The 18,655-nt window shown below is 32.5% G+C and overlaps 1 protein-coding gene across 1 annotated transcript; it reads left to right on the top strand.

Moving 5' to 3' along the window:
• Positions 1-5,867: 5,867 nt before the first annotated feature.
• Positions 5,868-16,313, top strand: LOC104611823 (uncharacterized). The gene is made up of 3 exons (XM_010279048.2): positions 5,868-6,715; positions 10,426-10,598; positions 16,086-16,313. The coding sequence occupies exons 1-3, from the start codon at positions 6,002-6,004 to the stop codon at positions 16,162-16,164; spliced, it is 966 nt and encodes a 321-aa protein (XP_010277350.2). The 5' UTR covers positions 5,868-6,001; the 3' UTR covers positions 16,165-16,313.
• The last annotated feature ends 2,342 nt before the right edge of the window (positions 16,314-18,655 follow it).

Raw genomic sequence — 18,655 nt, 5'->3', positions numbered from 1 at the left:
TTAAAAATTTGAAAGAAATGAAAATTTTAGGTTTTTTTTTTTTTTTTGTGATCTACCTCTAAATATTGATTATGTTGTAGATCTATGGATGATCTATCATGTCCATAGATCAATTTAAATTTCTTCTTAATATTTGATTTTTTATTTTTTAATTTTTAGAATAATATATAATATATAGATAATTTCTTCAGTTTTTTTGTGATCTAGTCCTATAGGTTGAGTATGTTGTAGAACTAAGGATGGCATCAATATATTGAAATATCATATGGAAAATTTAATTTGTTTTTTATTTTTATTTTTAGATTATAAATATTTATTTATTTCTCTAATTTTTTGCTATGATAAAATTATAATAATAAATATTTACAATAAATATATGGATGATCTATTATGTTCATAAACCCTTTCAATTTTTCTGTTACATATTTACTTTTTAAATTTTAGTTTAATTTTTAGAATAAAAATGCAAAATAATTATTTCAATAAAATAAATAATTATTTAGCTTTTACGATAAAATATGCAAAATAAGTACTTAATCTATTATGTCCATAAATTCATTCAAATTTTCTGTTACATATTTACTTTTTTTTTTAATTTTAATTTAATTTTTAAAATAAAACATGAAAAATAATTATTTGAATAAAAGTAAATAATTATTTAGTTTTTAGAATAAAACATGCAAAATAATTATTAATTTTAGAATAAAAATAATAGATGTCCATGAAGTCATTCAAAAAATAATATTTGTTTAATTTTTAGAATAAAACATGCAAATTAATTATTTGAGTAAAAATAAATAATTATTTAAAAAATACAGAAAAATGTTTGATTCAATAATTACAAATTTTTTATAATTGTTTTATTCAATGATTGTTAATTGCTTAAATGGATTAGATAACACTTGGAAAAAATGTTTAAAACAATTAAAAAGTTTTTTTAGTAATATTTAAAAAATACAAAATAAAAGGCATTGATATATTTCACATGGTAATCTATTATTTGAATGTGAATATAATCGTGGCCTCAAAAATATGAAAACAGTTATTATTCGTTTAATTGTATATTTGTATTAGATAATAATTGAAAAAATATTTACAAAAAATAAAAATTTTCATAATAACAATTGAAAATTAATTTACTAACACATTAACACTTAAAATTGGATAATTTATATAATAATTGAATTTTTATGTGATTCATGACTTCATGTTAAGTTTTAACTTTTAAACATCATAATGGGATTCAAATGTTGAATTTGTAAATTATAATAGATTTAAAATTTGAAGTTGGAACTGAATTAAGTATTTTATTAAATAATATATTTTTGTTCCCATTTGTTGATTATAATATGTTTTTTTTTTATAAAATTCCATTAAAACACGTGATTTTTATGTATAAATAATTCATTTAAGTCTTATATTTAGTGATATTGATGTTTATTTATGATTTATTAGAGTATTTATAGCACTTCCATATGTTTTCATGCGTATCTTAATTTTTCGTCCGTATTCATGCGTATCCAAAGCATATCCTGATATGTCTCTTAAATTTGCCCTTCCCATACTTTGAACCTTGATGGTGGTTAATTAGAAGACTCCAAGAGATGGAGCTACTTGCATGGTTGGTTTGTAGCTACTGGCATGCTTTAGCTGTATAGCAGGCTCTGATGCCCCATACTAGTGATAAAATACATGGGGCCCACACAGAGAGATTGAATGATTATAGGCCCATATGTTTTATAAATATGAATGGCTATTGCATTTCGCTAATCCTATCTCCTTATTTTGGCCTGAATCTTAAAACAAGACAAAAGAAAGAAGGGAAATTCTGTTTCTATAGGTATTTTTGCCAATTTGGGAAACCCATCTGTTAGGGGTATCTTTACTGGCAAAGGTACAAAAGGAGAATTCTTGCTGGAGCTCACTTTTGTTACCACACTGTCGTAGTTAGCGCAGCGATAAAATATTGGCACCCCACAGAGTGCAACCCACAGCATATCCCAGCCTTGTATTGGGAATCTCTCCCAATGACAAGTATGAGAGATGTTCCCAATACACATTGAGATGTACATGTGGGGTGCCAATGTGAACTCTAAAATCATGGCCTTGGATTGGATCTATGCAGTCGCCCTACCAATAGGTCACTTCATCTAATTCAAGATGGGGCCAATGACAATAAATCAAAATTTTGATTTACTTGTTTCAGTGCATTTAGGGCTGACACTGTCCTAAAAATGTGGGAGGTATCTTTACAAACCCAAGTATCTTTATTACCGAGAGTACAAACAGCGAAAATTGGAGGTATCTTTTCCAATCTAAGCAACCCCTCTTGCGAGATGTCTTTTTATTAATACAAAAGAAAGAACTTCCATTTATTGTTGGTGTCTTTACTAGCCTGAGCAACCCACCTACTGAAATTATGTTTATCACCAAGGAGTTGTGAGTACAAAAGTAAAAGGAATCCCATTAATGGACACTATTACCTTGTCAAGGAAAAACTTTGCTAAGGGTATCTATCAACAGGCGTACAAGTGGTCCTCCGTCCCTTCTAGATAACGCTGCAAATGGAATGGATTAGATTGAATCAGATATAGGCAATAGCGGAATTTGATTTGTTAATATTCAAATCTGAATTGAATACACCTACTGAAATTATGTTTGTCACCAAGGAGTACAAAAGAAAAAAGGAATCTCATTAATGGACATTACTACCTTGAGGAAAAACCTTGCCAAAGGTATCTTTATTGACAGGGGTACAAAAGGAAAAACATTGTTGCTAGACCAGCTCAGGCAATTCTTTTATTAAAGGTATAGTGGCTTGGGGCCTTAAAATGTAAAAAGCCAATGAAACCAAACCAAATTCCATGTTGATAGTTAAGGGTGGATTCGAGTTGAGCTGAGCGAGCTCAGTCGAATACTTGGTTATTTGAGCTTAATTTGCTAAAACAATGTCAGGTTTGAGTTTGAGCTCAATTTGAGTTAGAGATCTGAACTCAAATTTGGTTCAGCTCAAAAGTTCGTAAGCCTCATGAATTCGGTTCGACTCAATTCGAGCTTGATTGTAAGCCAAATTTCCTATAAAAAATAATATATATATATCGATTCGGTTCGCAAGCATATACTCCCTATAATATGAGCACTTAACTACCTAAACTTCATTTTGTGCCAAACATTCCCTTGAACTTTCACAATTTAAACAAATTAAATAAAGCCATTATGGACTTTCTATCGGGGAAATGGATGAAAAATTTCATCACATGATGAATTAAACATTTTTAAATGATTAAATTACACTTACAGACGGTTTTCTCCCTCCCTTCTTCATTTTATGATGTTAAATCCAATCTGATGATTTTGCCTCTTTTTCGTTTTAAAATGTAAAGTAAAGAAGACGAGCAAAATCATGCATAATGATAATTTGGGATAAACGTTGATATTGTTTGGGAGGTTCTACTCATGATACATTGCCATGGGTGTGGGGTAAAAGAGTATTTGCAACTAATATTCTTTAACCAAAAAAAAGATAAACAAAGTACTGACACGGGTAATGTATCCTGTAAAGGAAGCTCCCAAACAGCATAGGCTGTTCTGGAAGTTTTTTTCTAAAGAAAAAGAAAATGATAAAAGCAATAAGGAAGGAGAGGGGGGCAAAAGACCTATTCCTCGAAACAAAATTAGGAACCGGAGCTCAATATAAAAGAGAAACTAGAAATGATAAAAGCAAAAGCAATTTAAGAATAATGAGAGTAGTAATCTTTGTGGGAGAATGATGGTTCAGCCCAGGGTCAGAATTTCTAGGCTCAAAGTAATGTCGGAGTAGGTGCCAGCTCAGAATTGATGCCAATTCATGGGTGGACGTTGATGCATAGAGTGTGGATTGTTGACCTTTTGAATATTTATAGCTCTGCAGTGGAAATCAGAAATCTGCATTGGACAAATCCGTACTTCTCCTCCGAATCTTTTGTTTATTCTAGAGGATCTACGTGCATTTGTGAGGTATTCCCTTAGATCATATAATCATATTGGACTTAGACGAGCTCGCATCGTCTATCCCTAGGAGACAGAAAATTTTCTGTCTCATCCAATTAAAATGGAACACGCCACCCTCTCCCTCTTACCTTTCAAACTGATGGAATTCAGACGTAACGGCATGGATTCTAAAGTTTTTATGAAATCTGATTAACGCTCCAACTTCTTTCTCTCCTTTTATTCCCTCTCTCTTTTCTTCTCATTCTCCTCCCTCCCCACCATCCTGCACAGCACCAAACCGCCCCTACGAGTGGCTGAATCTCTACTACCATAAGAACTACCGTTACAACCATCACCGCTGAAACCGCAACCATCAATGTTAGTTCATTGATCATGTTTGAGGAGCGATAATGGCGGTGAACTAACATGTAGTTTGTGCTTACATCACAAACATGATCAATGAACTCCTTATTGATTGATGTTCTTAGAGCAAATAATGCCTTTCCACATTTGATCTTCCATTTCTTTCGTGACTCAACATTTTTAGGAGTGTCAGCTGGAATTTCATTAACACCAGAAACTAGTTCCCAAAGATCTTGACCTTGAAGAAAAGCATCCATGCACATTCTCCAATACCTGTAGTTTGTGCCTACAAGTTTCTCCACACCATATTGTGTGTTAGAACTGCTTCCCCCATTAATTTCCATTTTGAGTTTCAATTTTCTCCAACAAGATGAACTTGATAGACAAGAAGAGTGAAATAAACAAAAACCTCAACCTGGCTCTGATACCAAAACACAAAAAGAGCCAAAATTGATTAAGGGAAATACTAATATTTGGAGAATAAACTGAATACTTTTTATTGAGGCATGCTAAAAACTACATTAGACTGCTGAAATTTATAGATTTAAACATAACAACTTTTCCTAAAAACAATCAACTACTTAGCATAAAAATCTATCACCGCAGAGTAACTACTCTTTTATTTGACAGCTCATACTGACTTAGTCTATGCCAAAGAAATAGCAACAAAACTTTAACTAAGTAAGATACACTAATTTGTAACACTATCCTCTTAGCTCTCAGATGATGAGAACGATCGCCGATGGAGCAAATGACGATCTGGGAGATCTACGGGTTCACCTGTAGAGAAGTGGAAGGGTAAAATGACATACTGGAAGAGAGAAAGGGAGAGAGGGGAGTAGGAAAAAGAAGCTAGTGAGTAAGAGAGAGGAGGGTTGGGCGGGTTAATAAAATTAAAATGCCTTAAATTTAAGTTTTAGGTATGAAAGATGGCGTGGCGATGTGAGCTCGACTTAGAATGTTTTGAAAGTTGCATTTAAAAAGGCGTGATACATCATGTGATTAACGGGAGATGTTTTTGGGAGAATGACCGTCAGAATTTGTAGGTTCAAATACATTTGGTTAGGTGTCAATTCGGAATTGATACTAATTCACGGATGGGTATAGGTGCATAGAATATGGTTTTTGGACCCTCTGAATATTTATAGATTTACAGTGAGAATCAGAAATCTGCATTAGGCCTATCCGTACTTTTCCATTTTCTGTTTAGACCGTAAATGAAACACGCCCCACAATATAGGGGCGTACATAGTGTTTACATTTATTTTTCGTACTAACTTCTATGGTTCAAAGTATTGATACATCTCAATGTACGGTAGAAGTGTGTATTGTGATACAATTTATATATATATATATATGCCTCGTATTAAGACGTATAGTGTCGATACTTCGAACCTTTTATATATTTTTCATGTTATTTGTATTTTCGATCCGGTAAGTGTTCGGTCCCGGTGTATGATGCTATTTATAGCCCCATCGGTCCCAGATTTTGGGATTTGATTTCAGGAAGAGAATGCCTTTGTATTAAATTAGGAAACAGGATTCATGGCCCGAAACCCACATATGTCACCAAAATTCATGGCCCAAAACCCATCTACCCAACCTATATGTCACCAAAAAACACGGTAATTAAGGAGCTTTTATAAAAATATGAAAATAGAAGAAGTATATGAAGCTAATCGGAGAGAAGATAACATCTAACTTTATCCTTCAAATGATGTTGCTACGAAGCTCCTCTACCCCTATCTCGTCTTCTATAATAGAAGATGCAGGAGTTAACTCAAAAAGCTCTTGGAGAATATCCTCCACTCCAGAAACCAACCTGAAAATATCGTTACCGGCCAACCCATCTCCGGTCACACGGCAATCAAAACATAAACACATCCGTCGCGTAACCTCCGATGGCAACTTGCACGCCACATCAATCACATGGCCGGCCGGGGACGGGGCAGACTCCCCGCTGCAATCCGGCAAGGTTTTTCCGACATCGACGACGAGGCATAACGAATACAAATCCATGATAAAGCTCGAACCAATTCCGTCATTCTCGTTGTATGATAGAAATGGGAATGAAATTGAAGACGAAGAAGAGTTGGCCACCAACACTGGCGACGACGGAGATGGATTCAGTCTCCCTCCGTTGGGGAGTCATTATGCTAACAGAAGCGAAGAAAATGAAACATTTGGCCTCTCAGAAAGTCTTTTCTGTCAGGAACCAAGATATTTGTGTCTGGCTCTAGGACTGGGCGTCGACCCGGATAGAGCGGAGACTAAGAAAAGCACGTTCAGTGATGAACGGACACAACAGCATTACCAGAACCTCCTACACGATGATCCCTGCAATCCACTTATATTGAGAAATTATGCCACGTATTTGAACAAGGTAAGAGGTCTAACAAATGCAACTCTTTCTCTTTCTTTTCTTTTTTTTTTTTTTTTTAACATTACACAAATTAATGCAATTCTTTGTTGATGTTTTTGTTTTTAATCCAATGTTAAGAAAACTGGACCGGACCAGCCGGTTGGACCAGTTAAACTGTGACCCAGGTTGGGGCATATTGGCCTGTATCGAGCTGCACCTTTATTTTTTTAGTTTATTTTTTATTTTTTAAACTGGTTCAAGGGTTGGTTTAAGGCCCGTCTACCCCGTGAATCAGGTCAGACCCCAAAACACCCACTATAGGGGGTGTATCGGTCACCATTATGACACGTATCAGCCAATATGCCCTTATACTTTGAACCTTGGTCATAACCCAAAAATTGGAACCATTAAAAGATTGGCTGACTGGCTAGTCTAACTTGGTCTAACTGGAGAACCAATGAATTAGTCACCATTTTGTAAAACTGGCTAGTTTTTTAATCATTTTTATTTTACCTTAGGCTCTATTTGGAAGCAAGGTTCAAAGTATCAATACGTATCGACCGATATGTATTGTGCCGATGGCTTACTGATATGCCATTCTAAGGGTTGTATTGGGTCAGACACTGGTCCAGAGGGTGGTTGGGCCTTAAACCGATCCCTCTAAACCGGTTTCAAAAAAATAAATAAAACTTAAATAAAAATACCGATACAGGTCGATATGCCTTACCGGTGTATCAGCCTGTGTCGATACTTTGAACCTTGTTTGGAAGGAGTACAAACACAACTATGTAGAGTGCAAAACCTTATATTTTGTATTATTTTGTATACTAGTAATTAAGCACATGCGTTGCACGTGAGAGATTTTTCTTCATATTAATTACTTGAATTTTAGATATAACATAGTAAGGATAGAAATTGAAAATTAAAAAAAGTAACAATATAATTAAAAATGAACTTAAATATTTATTATTCAATTATGACATCATGCATTTTTTTGAAAAGTTTGATCATTAACCCACCATGTAGATAAGAAATAGCATTGCTTTTGGATTAGTTTTAAATTAGGGAAAATTATAGTCGGAGGCGACTGTACAATTAAAATTTGGTTACAAGTTAATCCATAAACCAACAAAACTCTAACAAATGGCTCTACATTTCAAGTTATAAAAACCCTCACCATGTCATCGAAGGGTTATGTGGCTATTGCCAACATGGGACTCTTAATCCATATTGGACACAATAAAAAGCTTATACTGAAATTGCCCTTTAATAATGGGTGATTGGAAAATAAAAAAAAGGTTTTTAGTTTCTCTCTTTCTCTCTCTCAATCTCCCTCACACTCTTTCACTCACAGTCATCTTTATCTGCTCAATGACTTTGTGGTTTGAAAATAAATAAAAATGGTTTTTGGCTTTTGTATTTACATTTTCTATATCAATTTCTGTATTTACATTTTCTATATCAGTTTCTGTATTTACATTTTCTATATCTACTCAATGACTTTGTGATCTCTCCTTCTCCTTTAATTTCTATATCAGTTTGAAGGAGATTTTGACTGAGAGGGAGAGTGAGGGAGAAGAATGAGAAAGATTGAGAGAGAACAAGAGAGAGAGAGAGAGAGAGAGAGAGAGAGAGAGGTTTTGATTTGGCTATAGACTGAAGGAGAGAGTGGGAGAGACAGAGGGAGCGGGAGATCAAGAGATGACTATGAGAGTGAGAGAGAAGGGAGGGAGATCGAGAAATAGAGGGAGTGGGAGAGAAACTAAACCTATTTTTGATATAGGTTTTTTGTTGTGTCCAACATGGAATAAGAGTCCCATGTTGGCAACAACCACATAAGCCTCTGATGACATGGTGGGGGTTTTTATAATTTGAAATGTAGAGTCAATTTTCAGAATTTGGTTGGTTTCTAGACCAACCTGTAACCTAATTTTAAATGTACAACCGACTTTGACTATAATTTTTCCTTTAAATTATATATTTCAATTACATTATATAAAATATTTTGTACTTATCACACTTAGTTTTTGTTTGTCTATGATATCATTTTACTCAAACCACAAACCCACCATCTAAAAATAAAAATTGTTTGATTTCTAGGTTGACATTAAATTTTGTATTACATTTCCATCATTGATAAAATTATTTCTTATGTATAAAACTTACTTTGTTCAATATAATGAATGTACAATATTAAAGATGTACCCGATATTTTATTTTTTTATAAATATATAACATTAGATGTGTACCCAAAATTTTCTCTTATCTTTTTTTATTTTAGTGATACTTTTTATTTTCTATTATTAAAAATTTTATTATTTAACTATGATATCATTTAATTTCTAGGTAGATTTTGGAATTGGCTTTCCATTTTCATCATTAATAAAAATACTTCTTATATTTTGTAGTTATTTATTTTAATTTTTTATTATTTAATTATGACATTATTTATTAATCCATTTGACCCCAACTGGTCAAATTGCTTGCCCACCACCGTGAGGGAAGAAAATGGTTTTGTTTTCAAAATATTTATTTTTATACTATTAAAATTAATATTATGGATTTAATTATGCAAAAAATATATTTTAAATATAGGATTTAATGAGAGAGAATAGGAAAATATTTTTATTTCCAATTGGTTTTAAATTTTACATTCCATTTTTATCATTAATAAAAACATTTCTTATTTAACATACTTATTATTGTTTAATATGTATGTTAAAAATGTTCCCAATTTTTTTCATTTTATCTATTTTTTAATTTTATTATTTAATCGTGGCAGCATGGGTTAACCCATTTGACCCAAAATGATTTAATTTCTTACCACCACTTAGATGAAAACACTATTTTTGCTAGGTATATTTTAAAGGTATAAGTTTTTATGTTATTGGAATTATTAATTTATTAAGTATGGATTTAATTAATAGAACTTAATAATGAGAAGAAATAAAAATGACTTAAATATATGATTCAATGAACATGAATGCAAGTTAATAACTTAAATGTTGGATTTAATGATAGAGGATTGAATGCATTGAATATCTTTAAATTACCTATTTTCAAGTCATTTAATATCAAGAACCAATTACCCTATTTGCCCTCATTTTTTTATCATTATTTTTTTTAAATATAGAGGGGTAAATATTGTCCTTAGAAAATTCCAGAAATATTCTTGAGGCCATTCATACTTTTTAAAGTAGTATAGATATTTGTATTTGTAGTACAAATGCAAAGATGTATAGTGCAAAACCTTATATATATTTTGTATATATTTGTATTTGTACTCTTTCCAAACTGAGTACAACTGTATGGGAGTGCAAATGAAAAGAATACAAATTTTGGTTTAAATTTGTTTTGGATTTTACTTTATTCTACTTTGGGTCTTATTTTACTTCATTTTTATTGCAACCAAACAAAATAAGGTGAAATTTGAAACAAAAATGAATCAAAACTTGCACCCAAATCATTTGCATTACCATAGTTTTGTATTGCACTGCAACGAAACACAGCCTTATGTGCAAATTTTTGTAGGAACTTTTGCAGTCGATTGTCCGTTTTGGGTATTTTTTTCCTTTTGATTTTGGATAATTTGTATATATATTTCAAGGCCCCATAAATACCTTACCTCAACTTCTATTGAACCTTAAACCTGTGAACCTCTTCTTTTTCTGAATAGTGCCTACTGTTCCGATCTTTGAATATTGATTTAATCTCTTTTTCCAACGTGATAGGTTAAAGGAGACTACGAGAAGGCGGAGAAATTATATTCGAGGGCAATCTTGGCAAATCCAAATGATGGGGAAGTGTTATCAGAGTATGCCAAATTAAGGTGGAAAGTACATGGAGATCAAGAAAGAGCATCCAATTACTTTGAACGTGCTGTAAAGGCCTCCCCTCAGAATAGGTAACAAGTTAACCCTAAGGCCCCGTTCACTTTTTGGTAAGTTGCTTATCCAGGTAAATGCAGTTACTTGGGTAGGTTTTTCCTAGGAAACACTTACCCAGGTAAGTGCATTTACCCATGTTCTTTTATTTTTCATGTAAATAAGGCAATGACAATTTTAGCCATAAAATCCATTATTAAAAGGGGCATTTTTGTCCCATTTAAGTGTTGACAACTTCCCCCTAGGCGAGAAAGTTATTTACCCACTTAGGAGATGAGTATTACTTACCCGGGTAAGTGGTACCCAGGAAAATAAACATTCCCTAATCCCCACATAAATCTGAAAAAAGAACATGGGATTCTTGGTCAATAGGAACCAAAATCCCATTGATCAACTTTCCCCCCCTCTCAAAATCCAAAAAAGAACACCCCCTAAATCACATCATGTGCAAGAAAAATGGTTTTACAAAGTACCATGCATCATTTTGACGAGTCCTGACCATCTGCTTAGTAATAGATTAAGGGTAAAGTCAGCTGGGTCTAGGATAAGACGGGTTGAAGTCGATCCTAGCCCAACCCAAAGTTTTGAAACCCAAACTGGATCCTAACCCAAACTAAACTCCTCATTTCTAACCCAAACCCAACTCAACTTGAAGTTGATTATGGATTTTCTCTCATCCTCTTAAAATTTCATAAAATCTTTCAATTTTTCTTAATCTTTAAATGAGACACCTAAACTAAACTTTTATTATCATATATTAACTATATTTTTTATTTGGTATTTGCTTGTTTTGTGTTTTTATTGCTTTTTTAGTAAAAGTTAAAAAAATGATTGCTTCGAATTATTATAGCTTATTATGAATTATAATATATATATATATATATATTTATATATATATATATATATTTATATATATTGAAAACTTAAAATCATGAAATCAATAATAAACAATGTTTTTAACCCGTTGTTGACCTAGCTGGTCAAACTATTCAAACCGTCACCCAACCAGGATTCTAGGTTCAATTCAGTCAAGACCCGCCAGATGGTAAAATAGCATTGACTTGGTCAAGAACCATTCGACCCAATGACCGGGTTGCGGGTTGCATACTCAATGCATACAAACTTTCAGAGGCCATAACTTTGCACTCCAATGTCTGATTAGGGTGATTTTGTTTTTTTCTGGGTAACTTTTCGAGATCTATGTGTCCCAAGGGGCCATAGGCACCTTGCCCTACTATTTTCGTGAAAAGAATCCATTTTTTGGCCTCAAATTGAAATTTTTAATATTTTTATAAATAAAAATTAAAAAATGAAATAAAAAATATAAATTAAATATAAAATAGTACATATAACATATCTAAAACATATTTATACACACACAAATATATATATCTATCTATATATATATATAGCTTTTAGAAGCAATAGTAGAGTCAGGTTTAGAGCCCAACCCAAAGTGAAGTTTGGTTGACAAAAATCAACCCTAAGTTTAACTGGAACATCAACCCAATGTAATTTTTTTTCTCTCCCGGTCAACTAGTTCCTCCATACCAGTTGATCGATATCATTTGAATATAGTCTATTTGGGTTAGTTAACTATGCTATTTTGATTGGTCAACTAATATTCTCAATCAGGGCATGTTCATCCCTTGAATGTCATAGTTAGCCAAGTATAACACATAGTCTTGGCATTTTATGCTTCCACTATCCTAGTTAGTTGACTATGCTTATTGAGGTAGTCAATTGTGTCTCACAATCAGGCTAAACTTTCCTCACCTATCATAGCCAATCGACTATACATTTGTAAGTAGTTGATTACTCTATGGAGCCAAGTAATCTTGTCTAATAGACAACCCAATACTTAGAAACCTTGGAAATTCGTATCCAAAGGTTTAAGATATCTTTTATTGGCTTTCAAAATATATTTTTATAATTATAATCACTTGTTTAAGTCCAAAAAAGCTTAGGAACCAAACACATTCTAGCCATTGGTTTCTAAGGTTGCTTATCAGAATAAATGCCCATATCTATTCACTCACTAAGAACATATTTGGTCTATATATTAAAGAAGATGTCTCAAATGTACATCCTAAAATATATAACAAGGACTTTTCACAAAAACATACCTGAGTAATATAAATAACCAAACCATAAACTACAATTTTATTCATGATAAAATACACTGTACATCATATACTAGATACTGAGGGCATACACCATCTAACACTTTCTTCTTTCTTTCCACTTGGAAGTCCCTTTGTAAATGTTGAACTTGAATAACAACCTTTTAAAGTAAACTTGTAATCATTCAAATAGATAAAGCACATTTGAGGCTGCAAGATCCAACCACTAGAACCAAACTTAGTGCATTTTCTATCACCAAATACATTTGGTTTCCCGCCAACAATCTCCCCCTTTAAAGATGGCAAACCATCTCATTGCAAAACTAAGGAATAGCAAGGAGAAACCATTAAGCACCTTAGATTACACATTTAACTCCTTTACAATTTCTTTAACAATATAAGCACTATAAATTTGGGAGAAATTTTTAAGTGAAATATTCTACATTTATTTTCCATAAAAAAATTAAATGCACATCACACTAAATAAAATATCAATTGGCAAATGCTCCCCCTAACTTGCATAATTATATGTCAGTTTACTTTTTCCCCCTTTTCAACCATTTTCATACCTCTTCTCCTCTTTTAAGCTACTAATGCACCCACTGTTCTTCCCCTTTTGACATCATCAAATGTGAATATAAAGTGGTCATGACCCCCTAATGACACTTATTATCAAGGCTTATTATCAAGGATTTACCATTCAAACATATATTATAATCATTTCTCCTTTTGGAACTGATTTTCCTTTTCTTTACCTAATGAGTGCATAGGAGAATAATTCAGATATGATACTTTTTAGCAAGTTTCAATCGTAAATACTTGAACCAGAACAGCTTTCATCTCATCAAAATAAGTATTAAAATTCATGATTGATAGCAAGGTGCCAACCAGCTGGTTGGTAAGGCCTCTTGTTAGCCGTAGCAGAGACTTAGGATCAAATCTTGCCAACACTAGGGTTGGGGAACTATGGATCGGGGATGGGCTACTCCCATTGTATAGTCTTTGAGAGAAAAAAAAAATATATATATATATATATATATATATATATAAAGATTCATGATTGATACCAAATGCCTACAAGGTATTATATCAAACCTGGAGAACAAATAGACAACCACTCTAGCTGGGAGATAAGACATTGGTCACATCAGCCTTACCCCCTTTTTGGTGCCCCTTGAGTATTCCATCAATAGTCCAAAAAGACCTTAGGCCCCGTTTGGTTCACAGAAATAGAGGTTTGGAATCGAAATTGGAATGGGCTATTCCGAATCCAACTGTTTGGTTGGGCGGAATCAGAATCCCATTCTCATTCTTGCTGGAATAACATTCCTTCATTTGAGGGAATGGCCATTCCTTGCCCCTCCCCATTCCTGCTAATTCCAATTCTCATTCCTATTCCTGTCTGAACCAAACAGACTATAGGAATAGACTATTCCGATTCTGATTCCAATTCCAACTGTGAACCAAACAAATCCTTAGAGGTTGCCTAAACTATTATGAGCCACTTCACCCCTTTCCATCCTCCCAGTGCATGCCCCTATCCAAGTACTCTCCTCTTTTTTTCCCCTTCAACTCACCCATCTCATCCTCTCTCCTCTGGTCGAGCCTATTGACTTGTTCATTGCTAACCTGGTCCAATAATTCGATTAAACTCATTGACCCCACTAAATTGGACTACAACCTTGTTCATCTGACTAAGAGAGTAAGGTTCTCTTCATTTATTGCAATGAAACCATCTAAATCATCTCCAAATTCATTAAATCTGGACCAACACCAATGTGTGAAGTGGTAGTCCAAAAACTATATATAACCCACCATTTTTAGAATTCACTAGACGCTTGAATGTCACCCACCCACGGATCCTATCTCTAAAGAACTAGCTCTGTGCCATTGAAGCCTTTTGGTTGGATAGTAGAACATCTACACCTTCGATTTAAAGAAGAATAGAAATTGACATCCAAAGAAGCCTTGATAGTCAAGATTGAGTGGAATTTCTAGACCTTGTCCACCCAACATTCAAGCTCCCTAATATACTGCACAAAATCTACAAAACAACCAACCAAGTAGCCATAAAGAAATGTTTCTCAATCCATCATCCCACTTCTTGTTACTATCACCCAAATCGCTCCCCTAACAAATCAATTTACCTTCCTCTAAAATGTCAAGATCCTTCATACCTTCTATTAAATTGCCCTTGAGATTAGAGTTTTGTTACAAATACCATCATTTAAATTAAAGACAAATAAAGCTTAATTTTGGTTTAAATTTGCATTAGACTTGACTTTGTCTTATTTGCATTAGATTTAAATTTTGGTTTAATTTTTTTATGTAAATACCATCATTTACATTGAAGACAAAAAAACCTGGTGCACATTTTGCATCAGGTTTTCGGGAAGAAAAATGGGCACTACCACTAAGTGAAAATGAAACCAAAAAGTATTTTGAATCAAGTAAGAGTGCAAATCATAGTTATAAACAAACAAATGTAAAGTTGAACCAAGTATAAAATTTGTATTTGGTTAATATTTGCACTATAAATAAATACATTCTTTATATTTGACTTTGTATCAAGGTTTTTAAAATCGGATCGGATAGGGAATTGGTCTAGGGACCAGTTTTTGGGTCGAATGATCTGACCATCCAGTTCGAATGGATGGCCCGTTTTGACTTAAAAAATAAAAAATGAACAAAAACCCTTGTCCAAATCAATGGTTTGATCACCTGGATCAGTGGGTTGTTGACCAAACCAACGGTTTTTAATAAAAAAACAATTTTAGGGTGAAACAGAACAGATTACCTGCCGAATATTCCCAGTTTTCCAGTTCCACCGTCTGGTTTTCAAAACCATGCTTTGTATTGCCCTATAAGTTATAAGAAAAATGATTTGATTCACTTTATATGAAAGATAATGATGAAAGGATGAAGGTTATTTGTTTTGAAGGGGAAAGGTACGAAGCAAAATGATGGGGTCCTCACATTATATGAAATAGAATAAAGGTAGGAGGTTAATGAAATAAATGCAACCATTTTTAGGTGTAAAATTTGCACTAACCATAAGTGAAAATTTTGATCAGGTATAAGCTAAAAACAAATGAATTCAAAACTCAGCTAATTGCAAAATTTGTATCACTCCAGATTAATTTGCATTGTGTGGAGCCCCAGGGACTATAAAACGTTGGTCCATATAAACTAATGGACCAAAGCATGTAAATTTCAAAGTCGTCAGTGCATTAGAGATAAACTAATGGATTCAAGGAAGATTAATCTTCTATAACTTGTATCCTTCTTTAAACATATACACTTTAACATTGGCTTTTATTATGCAAGATTTTTCTCCACATTTTCCAGCATTTTTGTTGAAAAAGTTGTACTTGTTTCATGCAGTCATGTAGTTGCAGCATATGCTTCCTTTTTGTGGAATACAGAGGAGAATGAAGACGAAAGAGAAGTCACCATACAATAACAATATTTTTATACAAAACCCAATTGGTTGTAGATTTTTTTTTTCATTTTCCCATAAATTTTAAGCATTTCATTTTGTATTATTTGTAGATATCTTATGTAAAATGAGTTTATTTAATACAATAGAAATAAACCAGCTTATTATACGAATTTTATAATTTTTACATATCAAGAGATTTCTCTATTACAACATCAAGTTACTTTATGCCAAAGGTTAGATCCAAATCATCTAGGCATGGAGTTCAAACTCTTAAGGTATCTAGTTTAATGTTTTGAAATAAGAAAAGGCAAATACCACAGTACAGTAGTGAAAAAAAAAAAAACATAAACTAATGATAAAGTGAAATGTCACATATGTCTAACGTCTTAGTGCCACATCAGCACCATTTAGGCTTTAACGTTTATTGTGCACGAAACCACTGTTTGATTTCAATATTTATCAAATAAACATTAAAAAACATAAACACTTGGACTTATTTGCATGAGGCACTAGGGGAAACTTCAAATTCTAGTCTCTTCCAAAACTCCATTTATTGAAATGAAATGTTTACGTAGAGCATTGTAAGCTAAGGTGGAAGATAGCTTTATGAGGTATTACATGAAATGCCCAACCAAACAACAAAAACAATAAACATTTAAAGTAATGTTTTTCAATTAAACATTTATCTAAGAAACACCCCATTTATAAACACCCATGGAACCAAACACATTAAGGGTGTAAAATCAGCCGGTTCGGTTCGGTTCAAACTAAGGACCTAATCGATTATTCGGTTTTATCATTTTCTTTAACTGAATCAAACCAAATTATATTTTAGAACCGAATTGACCCTAACTGAATTTGGTTCGGTTGGACCCTGGTTCCACATAAATGACAAGCATTTAATAAGTGTTATTAATGAAAAGTTAAAATGGTCCCAAAATCCGATGATTAGTTAATTAATTATTAACTATTCTTAATTAAAAGTTAAAATGACCCCAAAGCCCAATGTTTTTAATTAATTAGTTATTATTAATTAAAAGCTAAAATAGGCCCAAAGCCCTATGACAATGGGGAATTGGCAAATTGGACATTTTGAAAAGTAATTAATGATTATTGAACAATTAATGACTAATAAACAATTAATAATGAGTCAAGGTTTTAATTAACTATTATTAATTGTTCACTTGAAAATATAATAATTAATTAGCATAAAGTATTAAATAAAAGTTAATGTTTAATATACTTAACTAAATAACATCATTAATTCGGTTTTCGGTTCGCTTCAATTGAAAATTTCAGTCAAAATGAATCAAAACTGAAAACTGATTTTTAAAAATAAAATCCGGACCGAACTGATAGCCAAATTAACCGAACCGAATTATTTTATTTGGTTTGGTTTTATTCGGTTTTCGGTTTATTAACCGAATTCGAACACCCTTAAAACACATACGTTGTTAAAGTTTTTAATGTGATTTGTAAATATACTTTGTAAAACGTGAATCAATGAAAAACTAAGTAAACCATGTAATGTCTTTAACAACTTATAAAAAATGTAATGTTTTAACATGATGGCCGATATTGAGATTTAATGTATCACAAATATTCATTTATATACCATAATTTGACTTCATAAAGAAATAAGAAAACAAAATAACTATGTTTGGATTGATGTTGCATGGTTAAGAATATCTTGTCAAGACATCGGTTTTTTGAGATATGCCATCGATTCCATCATTTCTCTTATAACATTGCAATTTGCATCTTATCTCATTATTTTACTAGAATAAATGTATTGGGAAGACAAACTGAAATCAAACTTCCTAATATAATTATAGCCTATCGAGTGATCCTTGATGCTTGCAAAATGAAGCAATGAGAGACTTGATTACAAATGGAAATCCATTAAGATGCCACATTCTTAAGAACTACAAAGTCATAGAAAACTAAAAAGAAATAAAAAGAACTACAAAGAAGGAAGAAAACTAAAAAGAAATAGAAATAAACTAATTATAAGGAAGAAAAGTAAAAAGAACTACAAAGTCAATGAACCCAAATGTGTTACTCAACTACAAACAAGCCTCAACAAGAATTCTTCTATTTCTTCCAATAAATAGTCCATTTTGGAATGCTAGAGGGATATTGTTAGATTTTTTTTAGCCTATGGCTCCATTTGAAAAGATTGAGTAGGTGGATAGTAAGATATTGGAAAAAGGTCGGGTTTACAATAAGGGCATGTTCGTTTTGCTCTGAAGTCTGACACCTGAAAGTATAATAATTATATTAAGAGGCATATTGGTATTGGTAAACTTTTCTTTTCTCTGAACTCTGAATGCATAGAGTGTTATTCTGAATTCTGAAAATTATCAAATATCCATTTTGAGTCCATATATTAGAGTTTTTGTTTGTCTTTTTGGGAGTATCATTGGAAAAAAATAGTCATATGATTGCACTTTAAGAGATAAGAGATAAGAGGAAATGAACAACCATTTTTCTCTTAAAGTTAAAAGATTCC

This window comes from Nelumbo nucifera, chromosome 4 (assembly GCF_055504915.1).
Source record: "Nelumbo nucifera cultivar China Antique chromosome 4, China Antique-T2T, whole genome shotgun sequence".
Taxonomy (NCBI): domain Eukaryota; kingdom Viridiplantae; phylum Streptophyta; class Magnoliopsida; order Proteales; family Nelumbonaceae; genus Nelumbo; species Nelumbo nucifera.
This window is presented reverse-complemented; position numbering and strand designations above follow the sequence as displayed.